Here is a 23,422-nt window from a genome sequence, read left to right on the forward strand (position 1 = left end):
AAAAAATCTACTATTTGTAATAAAAAATTACAGAGAATGAGATTCCCAGCCAACCAAACATGGGAATGTGGGATTCCCATCCCATGGGAATCCCACAATCCTTGAATTAAACACCCCCTATGAGTTAACTACAAGATTAATAACTGAATTTTATTTTTTTCTTATTTTATTTAATTTTATTTTTTAATTTACTCACTAAATTTTATAGATTGAAAATTGTTTATCACTCCACCGTTAAATAATTTTATTTAACAGTGTTATGACATTATTATTATTTTTTTATCAAAACAACATCGTTCTAGTATAATTTTTTTTTTAGGAATTCAAAATGATTTTGTTTTAATGTAAGTTACAATATCAGAACTTCGTTTAATTATTTAATGACGGAGTGAAAAAATAATAATTTATAAAGTTTAGTGAGTAAATTGAAAAAATTAAAAGTATAATAAGTGAAATAGGAGAGAAATTAAAGTTTAGTTACTAAGCGTGTAGTTTACGCTTAATTATAATGCTTTTTTGCCCAAAAGCAACCTCAAACTCCTCACCGACTCTGCCCCACTTTCAAACCTTTCCCTAATACGTACGAATTTTGTTTGGCCCACATCACTTGCTCCCAATTCTAGCATTAGCCGCCCGCACCACCCACTGATACGTGGACATGTGTACGACACAGTGAGCATTATCCCTCGTGGCGGGATGTTAGTGGATATTCATTTTGTTTCGCTCTAAAAAAAAGAAATTAACTTCACTTGAAGACCCTTAAGCTGGTCTTAGATTTCAAACACCCTCATATTATCAGCATCTTATCAATCAGATACTTCCATCCATTAGTTTTAGTGTTAAAATCTGATCCAAATATGGCATGAAGTATTTAAATTTAAAATTTAATTAATACGATACATATGCTTTTAGGATTCAATTGAAATATTTTAAAATGTGGAATTAAATTTAAAATCGAAATTATAGTTTGAGGCATCTGATACAATTAATCCGAAATTTAAATGATATTAAAACCAGGAGAGGAAGGCGAATTGCATTTTGGGGAAGAAAAAAGAAGGAAAAAAGATCTTCACTGAAAACGATGCATACTGTGTTCTCAGGTGACGATTTCCCGGACTCCTTTTGGGCGGCCACGGCGGGGATGAACCGAAGCCAATCGGAGTGGGCTTTAGAGATCTTTCTTGAAGAGTTTTCCGGTACCGGCGGGGAGATCCCGGTGTCTCGTTCGAGTGAGAGTGCGATCGGTCCCTCCGTGGCGGATCCTCAGCTGTCTGTTTCAAAATCTGAAGAAGGCGATTGTGATGACGAAGTGGTGGAGATCAAAAGACCTAGCAATCAGAATAATAAATCTCCGCCGTCCGCTCTGAAACCGACGGTCCCGAATGACTCTGACGAGGTCCAGGCGATCCTCAAGAGCAAGCTCGAGCAAGCCTGCGCTGTTTTTGCTCTCTCTCGTGTATTACTCTTTCTCCAATCCCGATTTTCCAACTGGATTCATTATTGTACAATATAAGAAATATAAGTATATATGTCTTTTTTTTCCTCTATTGAGAAATAAATTTATTCAGGTGTCAGCTGTGACGTCAGAAGCTTCGCCTGGCCAACCTGAAGATCAATCGCTTCAATCTAGATCCCAAGTTCAAGGTATGATTTTGATTTGACTTTTTTGTAATGAATTGAGTCTTTTGGACTTTTGTTTAATCTAATGCATAGATATAACTATTTTAGACTAAGGATAAAGACACGTTTACGTTTCTTATTCTTATTTGCAACTCCTGTGATATAAGCATATGAATCATGTCACCCTATAAATAAATTTTAGTTATTTTCTTGTCTCAGATTTTATGGAGCCAATTTAGAATTAGTTCAAAGGGGGTAAATATATTCCTGAGCAGGAGTTAGATTTTAAGGAATAGCTATGATTTGTGTAAAATTTTGCTAATTTCCGTGTTGTGTACTTGTATTTTCACGAATTGATGGAGTGTAGTTGGGAAGATCACCGGTCATATACAGGGTGATAAGCAATCTCGTGCTCATAATATGATTCAGTGGAATAGGAGGCTGCAACCTTTGATCAAGTTTGAATCAAAGTGGTTAATCAAGTTTCTGATTTGTAGTTTAGATCCTTCAAGTTAACCGCATCAGCGACTCGTTGGCTTCTTGATGAACTGTAGGAAAACTTTGCTTTTTCATTTAGTTCTTGCTGGAGCCATTCTTTATATATCATGCATGATTGTTCCTAATAACAGTAAATTGGTGATAGTCATAAGTGCAATGTGACTTGATCTTGGATTCATGCTTGTGCTGAAGAAGTGGAGAAAAGGAAAATGAGAAAAAATGGAGGGGTACATAAAATTGGAATTAATTTTCTTTAATAGATTGGATAACTCTACATAGCCATTCAAACAAGAAATGGGACATTAGCCTGTTAATGTTTCATTCTTCTTCTCCATTTTCCTTATTTTTATTCCCATTTTCTAATACTTTAGTGCTACAAGATATGCTAAAGAACCTGGGGCAATCCATGCATTAATTTGGTTCTCCTCTTTCCATGACTAGTTTACATATAGTAATAACTTGCTGATACAAATTTTACTATTGAAGGTTCCTCAAAGGCTCAAGGACAGGGTGAATCAGATGCTAAACCTTGTGGAATGTTGGCTGTGTCAACTACACAGAAAAAAACAGGGGTACAGAGGAGGCAAACAACAAGTGTGTCATCAGGAGAAGATTCAGATGATGATGAACTTCAAGATACTGAAACCACTGACAGCATGGATCCGACTGATGCAAAACGCGCAAGGAGGTAATCATGTTTTCTATTTTTTATTTTGTATTACTGGTTGGCTTGAGGATTTGCTGTGCTATATTTCTGTTCTTGATTTTCTTTTGCTTAACATGTCTGATTTCCTTTTCTTCCCATCTTTTTCTTTGCCCTAGTTATAAGGATAAGTATCTCTCTCAAGTAATAGCTGTAAGACCAATTTGTTATCTTCAAAGGACTCAAATATTTATTCTGCAAATAGAACTAAGATTTATGATTCTATACCACTTAATCGAACAAAATTCTATTATCTGCTTCCAGTTTTAATCAAAACACAAACGTTCTATGCAGTAATTACCTGTCTTACTGCTAGATTTTTGAACTAAACACAATCTTCAATTTGTTGATGCAATAAAAAAAGTTGCCCTGAATTAATTGGTACGTTGGTGGTGCATCAGAATGCTGTCAAACCGAGAATCAGCTAGACGCTCTAGAAGAAGAAAGCAAGCGCATATGAATGAACTTGAAGCACAGGTTTTGCCACATCATTCCCCTACTCTAATGGTATGGTACAGTTTGTTTTATTGTCTTCTTTATACTGCAAGTGTTTTTTTTTCTAGGTTGGTCAACTACGGGTTGAACATTCCACATTACTCAAGACTCTAGGTGACACGAATCACAAGTATGATGAAGCTGCCGTTGACAATAGAATTCTGAGGGCTGATATTGAGACATTAAGAGCAAAGGTAAACCATCACCCTCAAGTTCATCACCATCACTTCACTATTGCCTAATTTATATTTCCTTATTGTGGCCTGATGATTCTTCATTTAGTTGACTTATGGGTCCTGTTGAAAGTTGAAAATTTACTTCCACATAAATGACAGGAGACTATGTTATTGTTGAAGATACTAATATTTTTATCCATATTATTATTATTAATATTATTATTATTAATATTATTATTATTAATATTATTATTATTATTGCTATTATCATTATTATTATTATTATTATTATTATTATTAATTTATATTAAATATATTAAATACATAATAATAATTACAGACCCATTACATTTGGACCGGCCCAGTTACAAACCAACCAGAACCGGTCCAAATCCAACCAGAAACCTTAAATATTTAGGGTTCCAGTTAGGGTTTCCTAACCCTAATCATCCTCAGCCGCCTCATCACAACCGTTGGATCTGGCACGATCCAACGGTCCACATGGTTCCAGAGAGAAACCCTAGGGTTTGATACCCTAGGGCCACGCGGCGCCGCCCCAGCTTCCACGCGGCTGCCGACAGTCTTCTCGCCGCCACGCCGCTGCCACATCCCAACCGAAGACTCCAGAAGATAAAATGGCAGCCGTCCACGCCATGGCTACTCGGTGAGTCACCACTGGTAGTCCGGTGACTCACCGAGAGCCCTTCTTCGGACCGGTCCGACGGCTACACCGGTGGTGGCTATAAAAGCCACCACCCATCTGCAAGAAAAAAAAAGAGGAGAGACAGAAACAAAGAAAAAAAAACAGAGGAAATAACAACTACCAACGATCCCAGTCTACAACAACAGAGCAAAAACAAAAGGAAAAAGGAAGAAAAAAACTTACCGAGGGAACCGTTGGTCATCAGAACCTTTTTGGAGCCATCGGAAAGTCAAAGGTCGAAGGTATAAACTTTAGATCTACGCATTTCAGTAGTATTTTAGGCTAAAAAACCTACGGATCTAGCTTTAGGGAAAACCAGGCTTTAATTTGGGGTAGGATTTGTAATTTCCGGCCACCGGATATGGCGGCCGGCGGTGGTATTGACGGTGGCTAACGGCGGCCGGCCGGAGAGCTTCTCTCTTTTCTAGAGAGAAGCGAGAGAATTTCTCTCTCAGAAAAGAGAGAGAGAGGGAAGAGAGGAGAAATGAGGCTGGCCCTTCGGGCCAGCTGATTTTAGGCTTAAATAGCCCTTCCCGAACGACGCCGTTTTGGGAAGGGCTATTCGCGTAATAACGAAATAGTTAAACCCCGGCCGCAGTCCTTCGTATTTGTAAATTTTACATTTTGGTCACTAAACTGAATTTGTAATAATTTTAATTTAGTCTTCGAATTTTAATTTTATTCATTTTAGTCCCTCTTATTCAAATAATATATTTAGGATAAATGACAGATTTAATCCCTTAATTTTAATAAATAAAATTTTTATCCCTAGTTCATATTTTTAATTAATTTTATTATAAAATTTGAATTTTAGATAATTTTGTTTTGGTCACTAAATTATTAAAATAAAAAATAAAATATTTAATTAATTAGGATTTAGATTTAATTTTATTTTTATTATAATTTAGTTATTTATTTTATATGTTTTAATTTTACTGCTTAAAATACATTGTTTTAGTAATATTTTTTATTTTATATGGTTAAATATTTTTATATATTCATAAATATACAATAAGTAATAATTTTTAAATATTTATTTTTTATCAAAGAAAAGGACAGTCTTAATACAACTGGATGTCCTATTCTGATATTTTAAAAAATTAAAAAATAAACAATATTATTTAAATTAATATTTATCAATATCAAAGAAAAGAGCTGTCTTAAGGCACCTAGAAGTTCTTTTCGGATATTTTTAAATAAATATAATTTTGAAAATAATAGAATTATAAATTAAATATATTTTTGAATTTTTAAAATTTTAATGATATAGACAATTTATAATTAAAAAGTACCAATTTTGGGCGTTGTAGGGGTGCTAATCCTTCCCTAAACGTAACCGACCACGAATCCCTTGTTATTATTAAAAAGAACGAATTTTTGGTTATAAACGCAGATCAGTTTAATTTTTTTATTGATGTTTTTTTTAAAACTCTTTTAAAAAATATTTTTTTTAGGTATTCGACCTACCTGACCCAAAAGGCCGATGGCGACTCCCAAATTATTTTCAAAACCATTTATTCACATCAATTTTCCCGCCAAAAATAAATATTTCGTGCCCGGACGAAAACCGGTTACGACAGCTTGGCGACTCCGCTGGGGACTGGTCAAACTTTTAAAAGAAAAAAATCAATTATAAATTGTCTCTATTAATTAAAAAATTAAAATTTATATATTTAATTTTTAATTTTTTTTTCTTTTTCAAAATTTTTATATTTACTTATTATTTTTATAATATTTATATGTTTTATTTGCAATTATTTTATATCATTATTTATTTTTCTAAAGTTTGAACATTTCTCCTCACACACAACACTTGCATTGCATAACATAAAGCTCTATAATTGAGTTGTCCCTTTTAAGTGGGAGTGAAAGCGACGTCTTCGTGAGAATTTATTCTCCGTGTCAGACCTAGCAAGTAACTTTCGGGGTTCATATGCTCTATGTCTTCGTGAGAATTTATTCTCCGTGTCAGGTATAGAGAAATGTATCCCCTCGAATTGAACTCGATCCACTTTAGTCTGTAATGGACTAGGATTGAGGGTTAGCAGCCTAAGGGGGCACTAACATGGACAATTCGAGTACCTTTACTCCTAGATCTGAAACCCTGCATATAAAAAACCTTAGAAACTCTTCCAATCCGAAGTCATGCCGAAATTTTGTCCAAAATAGGTATACACACAGGAGAAATGAATTCTGTCTTTCCTGTTAATTTATTTATTGTTTAAGTTACATGTTTATTTAAAAAATTTAAATTCAGAAAAGCATGTTTAAATAAAGAATATTTATGTAAATGTTATTATTCTTTAAACTAACTTATTTTCTTTTTGTGTGTTCATTATTTTTCTGTTTGCATTGCATCATACAGGATAAAAGACATTGATCCTTGTGTTAATTGTCGCATTGGAAAGCCTTCATCTATGGATAAAAAGTGTTCAAATCAAATAATTCTGAACTCAGAAGTAAGACAGTGGGCTGAGGATTTACAAAGACAAGAAGGAGATAGTCTGCAGGATGATTATGTATCTGACTTGGCCAGTTATGCTTCAGTTTCACTAAAAAGAAATGATATGCAAGATTTGCGAAGCATTTGGGAAAGTTGGGATTCAAACAAAAAATTGCAGTTTTATCAGACTTACGGAGACATCCCATATCTGCTCTATGTAGAAGTTGATGATGAATTACTCCGAGCCCTAGTTCAATTCTGGAATCCAGGGTACAATTGCTTCACTTTCAATAAGGAGGACTTGGTCCCTACTATTGAAGAATACACAACTTTGTTACATATCGAAGGGGCTTTGGAGAATCGAATCTATTCAAAGTCAATTAAAACTCAACCCTTCCGAGTTAAATTAGCAAAAATTGCCGGAGTACGAGAAGAATGGGTAGTATCCCGTACAAAACAAAAAGGCGAAAGTGAAGGCATTGCTTGGACCAACATCAGAGAACTTATTCAGAGCCATCCAGATATTAAAGTACGATTCGATCTATTTGCTCTGGGTATATATGGTATGGTCATCTTCCCAAAAGTATTGGGATATGTTGAAGCTGCAGTGGTAGACCTGTTTGAACAGTTACCGAAGAAGATTAATCCTGTTTCTGCCATCCTAGCAGAGACCTTTAGATCGTTAAATGCTTGCAGAAGGTTAGGAGGTGGACGATTCTCAGGGTGTACTCAGTTGTTATATGTTTGGATCCGTAGTCATTTCTGGAGAACAGAAAAGGTTTCGTACCGACGCTTTAATACTGATTATTCACCATTAAAAGAATTTCTAGAGCAGGAATGGCCGAAAGAAATTAAGAAAGATATGTGGATTAATGCCTTTCGAAATCTGCAAAGCAATGACGTTGTTTGGCGCGCCCCATGGCAAATCCAAAGGGAATTCTTTTACAGATGTGGTGATTACAACTGGATAATGCTGCTCGGATTATGGGGAGGAATTGGATATGCTCCACTTCTAGTTATAAGACAGTATGAAGGTCGTCAATTTGTACCTGTCACTGTTGGACTACAGTCATCTGAGTTTGCATTCCACAGCAAAAATTATAAAAGAAATATCATGGAAGCCGTTACAGCTTGGAAAACAACTTTTTGTATCCGAGCTAAAGCAGCAAAAGAAATGCTAACTCCTGATTACGAAGATTGGAGATCTGTCAGAAAAAACGAAAATATTCCTCTACCAGATCAAAATGAGGATATTTCTATGGAAGATCGCATTAAGGTGGTTCCATCAGAGATTGAAATCTTGAGAGCTGAGTTTGAAGCAGAAAGAGAAGGTTGGTCGAAAGAATTAGAGCAAATGAGACAAGATAAAGCTATGTTGGGGGTAGACATTGACTTTCATTCATCACAATGTGCAATGTTGAGAAGAGATAAAGAAAAAGGTGAGGATGAGTACAGAGCCTTACAAAAAAATTACCAGGAGTTATATAAATCCCGAAAAGCATCAGGACCCAGCCAATCGACGGTACAGATGACCAGAGAATTGAACATTGAGAAAAGACGAGTTGAAGATCTGAAAGGAAGGAATAACCGTCTACTCAAAAGCCTGGAAAAAGGAAAGCAAAAAATGGAAGATTTCGAGGTTGACAGAAGAGAGCGAATTATAAAACACAAGGCTGAACACCGCGAGATCATAAATGAAATGCAAAGAGAAAGAGATCGAGCCAAAGATTTAGAAGAGATGAAGAATGACATCTTTGTCAAATTTGAAGGTGAGAAAAATGGCATGTTCAAGGGATTTGAATCTGAAATGAACCAGTTGATTGCTGAGCTTGAAGTCAGAGGCCAAAAGATGGAAGAATCCAATGTTGAAAAAGAAAAATGGGAGCTAGAAAGAAAAAATTTCAACACCAGACTTGAGGTAGAGCAGGAGGTGGCTAGCAATTGGATGCAGAGATGCAGAAACAAAGATATTCACATCCAGAAGCTTAATCAAAGAACGCAAGAAGCACGAACAAAACTGGAAGAGGATCTGGATCAGTCTAGAAACAAAAACTCAGAGTTTAATACTTACATTTTACAACTTGAAGAATCATTGTTTCAAGAAAAGGTTCGTCTAGGACCTAATGATCTCAAGGAAAGTAATGAGGAAAATGCTTCACTGCGAAGACGCATTAGAGATCTTGAAAAAATTCTGCACAATTGCCAAGTCAGAATCACTGAGTTAGAGCAAACTCTTGAAGGAACGAATGAGCAATGGCAAAAGTCAACTGAGTTCTATGTTGAAAGAAGTGAAGAAAGAAGTAATATGGTGTTCGAGGCCATGGTTCAAATGAGCAAGGTTGCCAGATATGTTGGGGAACTAGCTGTTGAAGCCGAAATAATTGAGCATCAAGTTGATCCAGTTTCTAAGTGCGGAAAGAAGGTGTCATGGTTAATGAAAGAAATTATAGAGCTTAATAGGAAAGCTATGCCTTATCTGTAGTTATGAAATATTATAAAGAAACTTTTGTATGCCGATGGAAGTTGTTCTATGACAGTTAACTTTTTGGGATCAATGTTTTTACATACATGCATTTTGCATACATTCATCATTCATTTCATAATTTTCACTATGAATTATTTCATTTATTAAGTTAAAATTCATCAATTAAAATTTGAAATAATATTAAAAGATTTTTCAATCGCAGTTACTCTGGCCAAAAGAGAAATACTACATCACTACAGTACTAGACAAGCTACTAAGAGAATTATGGAGGATAAAATACAGCGTATTGAGGAACAGCATCATAAAGAACAAGAAGAAATGAGAATGAAGTTGGAAAAAATTGAAGCCAGTATTGCAAATTCACAAGACAGTATGATGAAGAAAATAGAGGACATGTTTAAAAGGCAGGCTATCAGTGGAAAAATGCATGAAAATCCTGTATCTTTCGACCAAGAACCCATATATCCTCTAGGTTTTTCACCAGAACCAATTTATCACTCTGGTACTACCCCTATACAAATCAATGCTCGTACATCTGTATTACAAGAAGCTAAACCACATGAAGATCAACAAGTAGATCCCGCATCTTCAAGCAAAAATCCGCTTATATCAGATGTGAAAGTAGGGGATCTTAATACTGATCAGTTGATCCCAGATTTGAATGAGCTAAATGAGAAACAAAAAGTAAATGAAGAACTGACCAGACAGATCAAGAGCTTAGAAGAGCGAATGAAATCCGTGGAAATAACTGAATCATTCTATGGATTTGATGCTAGTGAGCTGAGTTTGGTTCCAGACCTAATCCTCCCTATCAAGTTCAAAGCTCCCGAATTTGATAAATATGACGGTACTACATGCCCTTCATCCCACATTACTATGTTTTGTCGAAGAATGGCAGGATATGTGAAGGACGAAAAATTGTTAATTCACTGCTTCCAGGATAGTTTGACAGGACCGGCTTTGAAATGGTATACTCAATTGACCAAAGCCAACATTAGATCCTGGAAAGATTTGGCTAAAGCATTTTTAGAGCAGTACCGCCATGTGACAGACATGGTCCCTGATAGATGGACTCTCCAAAACTTGGAGAAAAAGAATAATGAAACATTCAGACAGTATGCCCAGAGATGGCGTGATACTGCGGCCCAAGTTCAACCACCTTTGTCAGAAAAAGAGGCCACAGTAATGTTTGTCCATACATTGAAGGCTCCTTATTTAAACCATCTAATGGGGAATGCGACCAGAAATTTTGCAGATTTGGTCATTTCTGGAGAATTAATTGAAAATGTCTTGAAAAGTGGCAAGATTGAATCAAATGATGGGTCTAGTTCCAAAAGACCTACGTACCGGAAAAAGGAGAATGAAGTCAACAATACAAATTCTTACAGCAAGGATTCATCGAAAAGTGTTACAATAACCCAGCCAAGGGTTAAGAAAGAGGAAACAAACACTAATCGAGCAGAGTCCAGAGGATCTCGAAAGGAAAATGAAAGGTTGTCTTTTACACCTTTACCAGTACCATATGCAGAGATCTATGATTCGCTGTTAAAAGCAGATGTTATAAGGCCCTATCCTTTGGTTCCCATGCAACCACCATTCCCTCCTTGGTATGATACAAAGGCACACTGTGTTTACCATGAAGGAATTACAGGACATTCTATTGAAAACTGTCTAGCATTCAAAAGGGTGGTTCAAAATTTGATCAACACTGGGAAGTTGGAATTCAATACACCATCCGTATCAAGTCATCCATTGCCAAATCATGGAGATAAAAACGTGAATGCAATTCAGGAAGAGAACAGAAAGAAAGCAAAGACTGACATTTCTGAAATTAAATCTCCTTTTGTTTGGGTATTCCAACAACTCTCTGTAGCCGGTATAATTCCACAACAATTCAGGCCAAAGCCGAATGAAGGCAAGAATTATTGTGAATATCATCAGGAGCAAGGGCATAAAATTCAATTATGTCTTGAGTTTAGGGATTTGGTGCAAAAATTGATGAACAACAGAGAAATAGAATTCTTTGAAGAAGAACCCGGAAAAAAAGAAGATGATGTTTGCTCATCAGAGGATTCTAAACCAAATCAAAGAATAAATGATCCTGTGATCATTAATGTGAAATCATCCACGGTGATTCCGGCATCAATAAGGCCAAAAGTAGTTATTACCATTCCTCTACCATTTCCATACAAAGATACCCGCAGGGTACCTTGGAATTATACTACCAATGTTTCAATGGTAGGAGGATCTGATTCTCTAGATAAAACAGAAGAGAAAATACAGAATTTGAGTACTACATCGACGTCTGAAGCAGTGGGCGAGGTCGGTTTCTTTACAAGAAGTGGGAGATGTTACTCTCCCGAAACATCCAATGCTTCAGAACAAGTGAAAGCAAAAGGAAAAGCTGTGGCAATACCTCAGAAGGTATTTGAAGATGAATCCCTTCCAGCATTCAATGAGCCTGTGACAGAAAAACAAGCTCAAGAATTTTTGAAATTCCTAAAACATAGTGAGTATAGTGTGGTTGAACAACTACACAAACAACAAGCGAGAATTTCTATTCTTGATCTATTGATGAATTCAGAAGCGCATAGGAATGCTTTGATGAAAATTCTCAATCAAACATTTATCCCCGAAGATATATCCCTCAATAAACTTGACAGAATTGTGGGACATATAGCCGCTGACAATTACATAACGTTCACAGATGATGAAATACCAGAAGGCGGAATGGGGTCAGTAAGAGCTTTGAACATCACGACACACTGTCATGGTCATGTATTGCCAGGAGTATTGATTGACAATGGATCTGCTCTCAACTTGATGCCTCTAGTTACACTTCAAAGAATGCCTCTGGATCAATCACACATGAAGAGTTATCAGAATGTGGTACGAACATTTGATGGTACTCAAAAAGAAGTGCTTGGGAAAATGGAAATACCGTTGTTAATTGGCCCAGTCGTGTACAATATTGATTTTGTGGTGATGGACATCCACCCCACATATAATTGTCTCTTAGGGAGGCCATGGATTCACTCAGCAGGAGCCGTTCCTTCTTCATTACATCAGAAATTGAAATTTGCTGTTGATGGACAACTAATATGTGTCAATGCTGAAGAAGAAATCATTGCGTCTGTAACAAGCGATGTTCCATATATCGACACCAATGATAAGGCTCTTGAATGCTCTTTTCGAGCTCTTGAATTTGTAAATACAACCTTTGTTGCAGAAGGAAGGAAAATTCCATATCCCAGATTGTCTGATTGTACCAAGATGACGGTACAACAAACTTTAGGCATCGGAGCTAAAGCTGGAAGAGGTCTAGGAAAGAATCTTCAAGGGATTTCAGTTCCTATCAGTATAAAGATGAAAAAAGACCGTTTTGGGCTAGGGTTTAAGCCCAATCTTCAGCAAAAGAACAAAGAGATGAAAAGAAGATGTGAAGACAGAAAGGCAAAATTGAAAGGGGGAGAAATCCTTTGGAAACACATGTCTTTCCCACAGTTGAAGACCACATTCAGATCAGGGGGAACAATTAATGTGGAACAGCAGCTTGTTGAAGCCTTTAAAGAAGAAAAGTTGACGAAAGATCAAAATATAGTTGAAGAAGCTATGAATGGATTATTTATAAACATGATCACGAAGGACAACAAAAATGGCAAATACTTGGATAGGATTCGACCATGTCTTCCTGGAGAAACACTCACCAATTGGACCACTGAAGATCTTCCTATAGTTTTTAATATTAATGCAGAGTAATATTCAGAACTAATCTTTATGTTTAGCTCAAAAATATGAAAACTTTTTGTTATCTTGTAAAAGAAATTATGTTAAATATAAGGAACTTTTCTTAAAAAATTTTCAGATGGCAATCATTCTTTACATTTTATTACATTTCATAAATTTACTATATTCTTTCGTAAATATGTCCGATTTAAATTTGCAGGTGTCACAGTGTTAATAGCATGTTTATTCCTAGATTTAATCCAGTGATAAATTTAGAGCAGCCTATATGTCTGGAAGAGATCAATGGTTGTGAAGATGAACTGGAATGTGATATTCCTACTGAACTATTAAGATTGGTAGAAAAAGAAGACAAACAAATTCTACCCCACAAAGAAGAGGTTGAGACTGTGAATTTGGGAACAGATGAAGAAATAAAAGAGGTGAAAATTGGTACCATTCTGACAGTCCAGATAAAACAAGAATTGATAAATCTCCTTCAAGAGTTCAAAGATATATTTGCCTGGTCTTATCAAGATATGCCCGGTTTGAGCACAGATATAGTGATACACAAGCTTCCAATCAATCCAGAATATAAACCGGTCCAACAAAAGCTCAGAAGAATGAGGCCAGAAATGTTGTTGCAAATCAAAGAAGAAGTGATGAAACAAATCAATGCAGGTTTCCTACAGGCATCTAAATACCCAGAATGGGTAGCCAACATTGTTCCCGTACCAAAGAAAAATGGAAAAGTTCGAATGTGCGTGGATTACAGAGATCTCAACAAAGCTAGTCCGAAAGATAGTTTTCCCTTACCCCACATAGACACATTGGTGGACAATACTGCAGGGCATGCATGGTTTTCATTTATGGATGGCTTTTCAGGATATAATCAGATAAAAATGAATCCTGAAGACATGGAGAAAACAACATTTATAACCATGTGGGGCACATTCTGTTATAAAGTGATGCCATTTGGATTGAAAAATGCAGGGGCAACATATCAAAGAGCTATGGTAACTTTGTTTCATGACATGATGCACAAAGAGATTGAAGTATATGTAGATGACATGATTGCCAAATCCAAAACGGAAGAAGAACATATTCAAAATCTGAGGAAGCTTTTCCAGAGATTGAGGAAGTATCAATTAAAGCTTAACCCTGCTAAATGCACTTTTGGGGTAAATTCTGGGAAACTTTTGGGATTTGTGGTTAGCAAAAAAGGAATCGAGATTGATCCAGATAAAGTAAAAGCAATTCAAGATCTTCCACCACCCAACACAAAAAAAGAAGTTCGAGGCTTTTTGGGGAGATTAAATTATATATCTCGGTTCATTTCTCAATTGACTGACAAATGTGATCCAGTGTTCAAATTACTTCGAAAGAACAATCCTGAAGTCTGGAATGAAGAATGTCAAGAAACTTTGGATATTATTAAGAAATATTTATCCAATGCCCCAATTTTAGTATCACCAATGCCTGATAGACCATTAATTCTCTATTTGACGGTCTTCGAAAATTCGATGGGATGTGTACTAGGACAGCATGATGAATCAGGAAGGAAAGAAAAAGCTATTTATTATCTGAGCAAGAAATTTACTGATTGTGAAGTTCGATATCCACCAATACAAAAATTATGTTGTGCTTTGGTGTGGACTACTCGAAGACTCAGACAATATATGTTATACCATACTACTTGGTTGATATCAAAACTTGATCCTTTGAAGTTCTTAATGGAATCACCAGCTTTGACAGGCAGAATGGCTAGATGGCAGATGTTATTATCTGAGTTTGATATTATATATGTCAACCAAAAAGCAATAAAAGGAAGTGTAATAGCTGATTTTCTGGCCAGTCGTGTATCAAATGATTATCAGCCCTTGAACTTTAATTTTCCTGATGAAGATTTGTTATGCATATACATGAATGAAGAAGTCAGAACAAATGATGAATTTGCAACTTGGAAGCTTTACTTTGACGGAGCATCTAATGCTTTGGGACGAGGAATCGGAGCAGTGTTAATTTCTCCTGAAAATGTTTATTATCCCTTTACAAGCAGACTGGAGTTCTTTTGTACCAATAATATGGCGGAATATGAAGCTTGTGTCATGGGGTTAAAAGCAGCTATAGAAAGAAAAATCAAATTTCTCAAGATATATGGAGATTCATCGTTAGTGGTGTATCAATTGCGAGGAGAATGGGAAACAAAAGATCCCAAATTATTGGAATACCGAAATTTTACACTCGAATTAGTGAAAGAATTTGAGAGAGTTACCTTCAATTATCTCCCTCGAGAAGAAAATCAAATGGCAGATGCTTTGGCTACATTAGCTGCTATGTTTCAGGCAAATAAGAAAGTTGATATGATGCCAATCAAAATGCAAGTATATGAAATTCCTGCACATTGTTATAGTGTGGAAGAAGAGGTAGATGGTAAACCATGGTATCATGATATCCTGCAATATATCAAAAATCAAAATTATCCACCAAATGCAACAGAAATTGATAAAAGAACCTTGAGAAGAATGGCTGCTGGATATTTTCTTGATGGAGAGATTATGTATAGAAAAAGCAGTGATCAAATGCTGTTGAGATGTTTAAATACCAGTGAAGCTTGAAATGTCATTGAAGAAGTACACAGTGGAATATGTGGAACACATGCAAATGGTCTTTCCATGGCCAGAAAAATAATGAGATATGGATACTATTGGGCTACTATGTACACAGATTGCATTGATTACGCAAGGAAATGCCATAAATGCCAGATATATGCAGACAAGATTCATGTACCCCCATCTCCTTTACATGTAATGACAGCGCCTTGGCCATTTTCTATGTGGGGAATAGATGTCATTGGGGCAATCACACCAAAAGCATCGAATGGACATTGTTTCATCCTTGTGGCAATTGATTATTTTACCAAATGGGTTGAAGCTGCTTCATACACTAATATTAAGAGGTCCACAGTCTGCAAGTTCATAAAGAAAGAAATAATTTGCCGGTATGGTTTACCAGAAAGGATCATTACAGATAATGCTCTGAACCTGAACAACAAAATGATGACCGAACTTTGTGCACAGTTCAAGATCAAACATGCAAATTCAGTGGCATATCGTCCAAAGATGAATGGGGCAGTTGAAGCAGCAAATAAGAACATCAAGAGAATCATTACAAAGACTACTGAAACTTACAAAGATTGGCACGAGAAGTTACCTTTTGCTCTATATGCATACCGAACTACTGTTCGAACATCTACTGGGGCAACGCCTTTTTCTTTAGTCTACGGGATGGAAGCAGTCTTACCAATTGAAGTTGAGATTCCATCGCTTCGAATATTGAGAGAAACAAAATTGGATGAATCTGAATGGATCCAAGCTAGAGTTGATCAACTGAACCTTATTGAGGAGAAAAGATTGAAAGCTATTTGCCATGGACAGATGTATCAGAAACGGATGATAAAGTCTCATGACAAAAAAGTACATCCAAGAGAATTCCAAGAGGGTGATCTAGTATTGAAAAAGATCTTGCCTATACATAAAGATTTCCGTGGGAAATGGATGCCTAATTGGGAAGGACCATACGTTGTAAAAAAGGCCTTTTCCGGAGGAGCATTGATCTTGGCAGAAATGGATGGAAAAATTCTGAAAAATCCAATAAACTCGGATTCTGTCAAGAAATATTATGCTTGAAGAAAAAAAAATCAAAAAAAAAAAAAAAAAGGGGTCAAGATGAAAACCCGCAAAGGGCATCTTGTAACCAAAGGAAGGATTTGAGTTGAAAACCTGAAAAGGCGGCTCAAATGCAGGTTGATATTAGGCATCCGGCAATTGAATTCTCTTAAGATTTTGACAGTTTGGGAGAAACTTCACATCTACAAGCATTTTGACAACGTTTGAGATCTTCCAGACAAAAGCTTACATCATTACTCTAAATTGTGTCAACTTGATTAATTTAGAAATACTTATGCTTATAATTTGTTGAGACATTTGAATTTTTATTCTTATGCTTGTCATAACTTTGAATACAATTATATCTATTTCAAGTTCAAATTATTTGACATTCAATTTATTTTTGGAAATTCAATTTATTCTTTTCTATTGAATTAACATAATTTTGAAATAATTTAAAGATTTCTGAATATCACTTTATGTTAATACTTTTAAATACATGGAATACAAAGTAAGCAAATTATCACTAGCTTAAAGCCATGAACATCAAGATTATTACACGGGATTCTACCGACAACAAGGTCGAATCCGCCAAATCTACTCATCAATTGCTCCAACCGATCACCCTTCAGTTCTTACACATCTGTTTTCAAAGATATACTAAAACAGTAGGAGATGATCTTTGCAGTACTGATTCCAGCAAAAAGAAACAAGACATTGATATCACTAGGAGACATGTTTCTATACAGATCCTTGTATATGGTTTTTAAGGAAACCTAGAAGCATTTCCACCTTATCAGGTTCAAGTGGAGTAACCTTATTCCTTCCAACCCATACTAGATTCCATTTTCAGCACTCATCAAGAACATATTTTTGAACACTCGAAGGTGACTCATTGTCATAAGCTTCAAGAGCCTTACAGATCCTTTCTGTCAATTTGGCACTTCATGTACATGTTTATAAACAGTTCAACTTTGTTCTTGGATCCCATGAAGGCCATCACTTCTTTGTCAATGGAAAAGCATCAGCACATGGAGGAAGCAGAATAAGAGGAAATCTGTTCTCAATTGGCAGAATTATGAATATAGCCCTTTTCAGTGTAATAGCATGGAAATGCTTCGAATCTACAAATTTTGGCTCTACATCGAATGAGCATGGTGATATCCTATTCCAAACATTAACTGGAACAAATGAATATGCCAATAGCATCTTCTGGAAGTGTTCTTTGAGTTATCTGATCTGGTTGGACAGAACATAGCATCTTCTGGAAGTGTTCTTTGAGTTATCTGATCTGGTTGGACAGAACATAGCATCTTCTGGAAGTGTTCTTTGAGTTATCTGATCTGGTTGGACAGAACATAGCATCTTCTGGAAGTGTTCTTTGAGTTATCTGATCTGGTTGGACAGAACATAGCATCTTCTGGAAGTGTTCTTTGAGTTATCTGATCTGGTTGGACAGAACATAGCATCTTCTGGAAGTGTTCTTTGAGTTATCTGATCTGGTTGGACAGAACATAGCATCTTCTAGAAGTGTTCTTTGAGTTATCTGATCTGGTTGGACAGAACATAGCATCTTCTGGAAGTGTTCTTTGAGTTATCTGATTGGACAGAATCAAGCATTGAATTTAGAATATGAATTTGCCAATAGCATCTTCTGGAAGTGTTCTTTGAGTTATCTGATCTGGTTGGACAGAACATAGCATCTTCTGGAAGTGTTCTTTGAGTTATCTGATTGGACAGGATCAAGCATTGAATTTAGAATATGAATTTGCCAATAGCATCTTCTGGAAGTGTTCTTTGAGTTATTTGATCCGAAGAAGTGCATCAGCAGCCTTAGTCATTTGAGCAGCACATATAAAATTTGCGAATTCTGCAATTGATGAATTTGGACCACACATCTCTACATGGCTATTGAAGTTTCAGCCTTTGAGAATCCCATTTTTGTCAAGTATAACAGTTTATTCTCCTCATCAGAATCAGAATTCAAGATTTCTCGGTATTAAAAGAACTATTGATATCTGTGAAATCATCTTGAAAGGTCACTTCATAATCAGATGAGTTGTTATCAGAATCAACATGTTGCCTGAATGCAAGCTTTTCAAAAGTTTATACTATTGAATTTTATTCTCAAGAGGTTTTGTGACATTATATCTACATCTACATTTGTCAAAAATGATAGATTCTTTGATTTGAAGAAGACAGATATATTGGGTTTTTATAATTGAAGAAATACTCAATTCACCAGTCTGAAATCAAACAACTTAATATTCATGCATCATATTTAGGTGTTTACAAAAATAGGTGCATTTTCATTCATTTTCATCTATGTTGAATTTTTAACAGGAATTTCAAAGATTTTAGCAAAGATTTGAATCCATCATTTGATGGAACAGCTTTTCCAGAGAAGGTTCATAATGAGAAGAACTCATCTGAAGAAGGAAGAAGAAGTTCATAATGAGAAGAATTTGTTCAACCTTTTACTTGAATCCGTCATTTGATGGATCAGCTTTTTTCAGAGAAGGTTTATAATGAGAAGAACTCATCTGAAGAAAGAAGAAGAAGTTCATAATGAGAAGAACTTGTTCAACTTTTTGTTTAAATCCGTCATTTGATGGATCAGCTTTTTTCAGAGAAGGTTCATAATGAGAAGAACTCATCTGAAGAAGGAAGAAGAAGTTCATAATGAGAAGAATTTGTTCAACCTTTTACCTGAATCCATCATTTGATGGATCATCTTTTCCAGAAAAGTTCATAATGAGAAGAACTCATCTGAAGAAGGAAGAAGAAGTTCATAATGAGAAGAATTTGTTCAACCTTTTACCTAAATCCATCATTTGATGGATCATCTTTTCCAGAAAAGTTCATAATGAGAAGAACTCATCTGAAGAAGGAAGAAGAAGTTCATAATGAGAAGAATTTGTTCAACCTTTTGCTCAAATCTATCACTTGATGGATTATTTTTTCCAGAGAAAGTTCATAATGAGAAGAACTCATCTGAAGAAGGAAGAAGAAGTTCATAATGAGAAGAATTTGTTCAACCTTTTACCTGAATCCATCATTTGATGGATCATCTTTTCCAGAGAAGTTCATAATGAGAAGAATTCATCTGAAGAAGAAAGAAAAAGTTCATAATGAGAAGAACTCATCAAGAGCTTATTCAACCTTTTGAATGACTCTATCACAGAAAGAAGGTCATCATCATCCCCAGCAGAAAGTTCATAATAAGAAGAACTCATCTGGAGAGAGATAAGAATTTATTCAATATCTCCATTATGATCAAAGTAAAGTCAAATGGATAAAAAATTTTATTATCTTTTCATCTTTGCCCTATTCTTGTTAACACAAGAATGAGCAAAGAGGGGCAGCTGAAGATACTAATATTTTTATCCATATTATTATTATTAATATTATTATTATTAATATTATTATTATTATTATTATTATTGCTATTATCATTATTATTATTATTATTATTATTATTAATTTATATTAAATATATTAAATACATAATAATAATTACAGACCCATTACATTTGGACCGGCCCAGTTACAAACCAACCAGAATCGGTCCAAATCCAACCAGAAACCCTAAATATTTAGGGTTCCAGTTAGGGTTTCCTAACCCTAATCATCCTCAGCCACCTCATCACAACCGTTGGATCTGGCACGATCCAACGGTCCACATGGTTCCAGAGAGAAACCCTAGGGTTTGATACCCTAGGGCCACGCGGCGCCGCCCCAGCTTCCACGCGGCTGCCGACAGTCTTCTCGCCGCCACGCCGCTGCCACGTCCCAACCGAAGACTCCAGAAGATAAAATGGCAGCCGTCCACGCCATGGTTACTCGGTGAGTCACCACTGGTAGTCCGGTGACTCACCGAGAGCCCTTCTTCGGACCGGTCCGACGGCTACACCGGTGGTGGCTATAAAAGCCACCACCCATCTGCAAGAAAAAAAAGAGAGAGACAGAAACAAAGAAAAAAAAACAGAGGAAATAACAACTACCAACGATCCCAGTCTACAACAACAGAGCAAAAACAAAAGGAAAAAGGAAGAAAAAAACTTACCGAGGGAACCGTTGGTCATCAGAACCTTTTTGGAGCCATCGGAAAGTCAAAGGTCGAAGGTATAAACTTTAGATCTACGCATTTCAGTAGTATTTTAGGCTAAAAAACCTACGGATCTAGCTTTAGGGAAAACCAGGCTTTAATTTGGGGTAGGATTTGTAATTTCCGGCCACCGGATATGGCGGCCGGCGGTGGTATTGACGGTGGCTAACGGCGGCCGGCCGGAGAGCTTCTCTCTTTTCTAGAGAGAAGCGAGAGAATTTCTTTCTCTCAGAAAAGAGAGAGAGAGGGAAGAGAGGAGAAATGAGGCTGGCCCTTCGGGCCAGCTGATTTTAGGCTTAAATAGCCCTTCCCGAACGACGCCGTTTTGGGAAGGGCTATTCGCGTAATAACGAAATAGTTAAACCCCGGCCGCAGTCCTTCGTATTTGTAAATTTTACATTTTGGTCACTAAACTGAATTTGTAATAATTTTAATTTAGTCTTCGAATTTTAATTTTATTCATTTTAGTCCCTCTTATTCAAATAATATATTTAGGATAAATGACAGATTTAATCCCTTAATTTTAATAAATAAAATTTTTATCCCTAGTTCATATTTTTAATTAATTTTATTATAAAATTTGAATTTTAGATAATTTTGTTTTGGTCACTAAATTATTAAAATAAAAAATAAAATATTTAATTAATTAGGATTTAGATTTAATTTTATTTTTATTATAATTTAGTTATTTATTTTATATGTTTTAATTTTACTGCTTAAAATACATTGTTTTAGTAATATTTTTTATTTTATATGGTTAAATATTTTTATATATTCATAAATATACAATAAATAATAATTTTTAAATATTTATTTTTTATCAAAGAAAAGGACAGTCTTAATACAACTGGATGTCCTATTCTGATATTTTAAAAAATTAAAAAATAAACAATATTATTTAAATTAATATTTATCAATATCAAAGAAAAGAGCTGTCTTAAGGCACCTAGAAGTTCTTTTCGGATATTTTTAAATAAATATAATTTTGAAAATAATAGAATTATAAATTAAATATATTTTTGAATTTTTAAAATTTTAATGATATAGACAATTTATAATTAAAAAGTACCAATTTTGGGCGTTGTAGGGGTGCTAATCCTTCCCTAAACGTAACCGACCACGAATCCCTTGTTATTATTAAAAAGAACGAATTTTTGGTTATAAACGCAGATCAGTTTAATTTTTTTATTGATGTTTTTTTTAAAACTCTTTTAAAAAATATTTTTTTTAGGTATTCGACCTACCTGACCCAAAAGGCCGATGGCGACTCCCAAATTATTTTCAAAACCATTTATTCACATCAATTTTCCCGCCAAAAATAAATATTTCGTGCCCGGACGAAAACCGGTTACGACAATTGTGACATCATGAAGTTTGTGAAGATTAGTCAGTCGAACTCTGAAAAGCCATGGGCATATTCATTTTCCTTCTTCATCTAGGATTTAATCATAAATGAGCTTGCAGATTATTGAAGCTGTGATTCTCTCAGGGAGAGAGATTAATTTTGTTTTGGTGATTTTTATGTGCTTCAGGGATGTCTGGACTTGTGCCTACTGTTTGTTAATGCACTGATATTTATATAATGGATATTGACATGATCTCTTGTGTTTGTTAATGCACTGGAGTTACATTGTTGGACATCAGATATTAGTATCAATGTTCGGATTGTTCCGAACTGTGAAACACGGTCTTGCATCTTTATGCCTGAAACTGCTGCAAGTGGTTATTGCTTAACTATTTAACCTTTTCTTTAAAATCACTATTGATCCTGATTGATACAATATTAATTCTGTGTCTATCGTGTTGACTTTTGTATTCGAAAATTTCAGGTAAAAATGGCTGAAGAAACAGTTAAGCAGGTGACAGGGATTAACCCTGCTATGCTATCAAGACACGCTGTAGCTAATGTCGGCATGCCTTTTGTTAGCAGTCCATTGGAAGCATCCCCTGTTGCTCCTGTTCGGTTGCAGCAAAACAGCAATCAGTTTTTTCACCAACCAGTTCCGGGCATTGCTGGTCCCGTGCACCATCTGAAAGCAGAAAACCGTTTCGCCGGCAACAGCCTGGTTCCTCCCTCCGTGAATCCACATACTGAAGTAGGATTAGGCGTGAAGAGTGTCAATGAAACATCTGCATTGCGACACACGCCCAGTTCGGAGCATGTTCATGATCCGATTGGCCGTGGTGTCAGTCCAAGTGGACTCATGTCTGGCTGGGAGCCTCAACTACATGAAGTTGCCAAGAACAAGAAGCAAAGTTGAAAGTCGGTGCCGTTCCCATCGTGGTTTCTAAGATGGGGCTCGAGAGAAGCGTATCTGGTGGTATTAGTATTAGTATTAGTTAAAAACTTAGTAATTGGGTATGCACACTTACTGCAAGTTTGTATTTAATATCTTGACATCGTAACATTGACTCAACTTCTTATAGTCCATTCAGTGAACTTTATTAAGTAAATTATCATGTATGAAAATCATATGAAGTTTATATCTGGTGCTGGAGGAGCTAAATCTGTTGTCAAGGTACTCCAGTTAAGCTAACCGATTTTTATCGGTCGTCGGAGCCTGTTTTAGCCTCGGAGGTGCATCACGATAGCATGTCATTATTAAGTACTTACAAACATCACCTATCTTGGAAGGTTAACCAATCTATGCATGCATTATATGAGAAATCACACAGTAAAAGTTTTAAAATTTGGTGGCGCACGCTTCCTGTGCTTTTTTGTTAAGCGTTGGGCGCGTGCTTCCGACGCTTTAGGGATAAGAAAATAGGAAGAAAAAAAAAACAGATTGAATAAGAAATA

General features: G+C 35.7%; 1 protein-coding gene across 1 annotated transcript; it reads left to right on the forward strand.

The window, feature by feature from the left end:
* Positions 1 to 1,051: 1,051 nt before the first annotated feature.
* Positions 1,052 to 23,111, forward strand: LOC120136667 (basic leucine zipper 25-like). Its single transcript, XM_039152626.1, has 6 exons — positions 1,052 to 1,456; positions 1,569 to 1,644; positions 2,605 to 2,806; positions 3,223 to 3,298; positions 3,385 to 3,510; positions 22,452 to 23,111. Exons 1-6 carry the CDS (start codon positions 1,082 to 1,084, stop codon positions 22,881 to 22,883), a joined length of 1,287 nt encoding a protein of 428 aa, XP_039008557.1. The 5' UTR covers positions 1,052 to 1,081; the 3' UTR covers positions 22,884 to 23,111.
* Positions 23,112 to 23,422: the final 311 nt, after the last annotated feature.

The sequence above is a fragment of the Hibiscus syriacus genome, unplaced genomic scaffold (assembly GCF_006381635.1).
Source record: "Hibiscus syriacus cultivar Baekdansim isolate YM2019G1 unplaced genomic scaffold, ASM638163v2 tig00110637_pilon, whole genome shotgun sequence".
NCBI lineage: Eukaryota > Viridiplantae > Streptophyta > Magnoliopsida > Malvales > Malvaceae > Hibiscus > Hibiscus syriacus.

Excerpts from the sequence above, each read along its gene's own strand:
- LOC120136667 (XM_039152626.1), top strand. The coding sequence starts at position 1,082 with ATGCATACTGTGTTCTCAGGTGACGATTTCCCGGACTCCTTTTGGGCG. Across the intron at positions 2,807-3,222 it reads GATGCAAAACGCGCAAGGAG|AATGCTGTCAAACCGAGAAT; the intron begins GTAATCATGTTT and ends GTGGTGCATCAG. Across the intron at positions 3,299-3,384 it reads TGAATGAACTTGAAGCACAG|GTTGGTCAACTACGGGTTGA; the intron begins GTTTTGCCACAT and ends TTTTTTTTCTAG.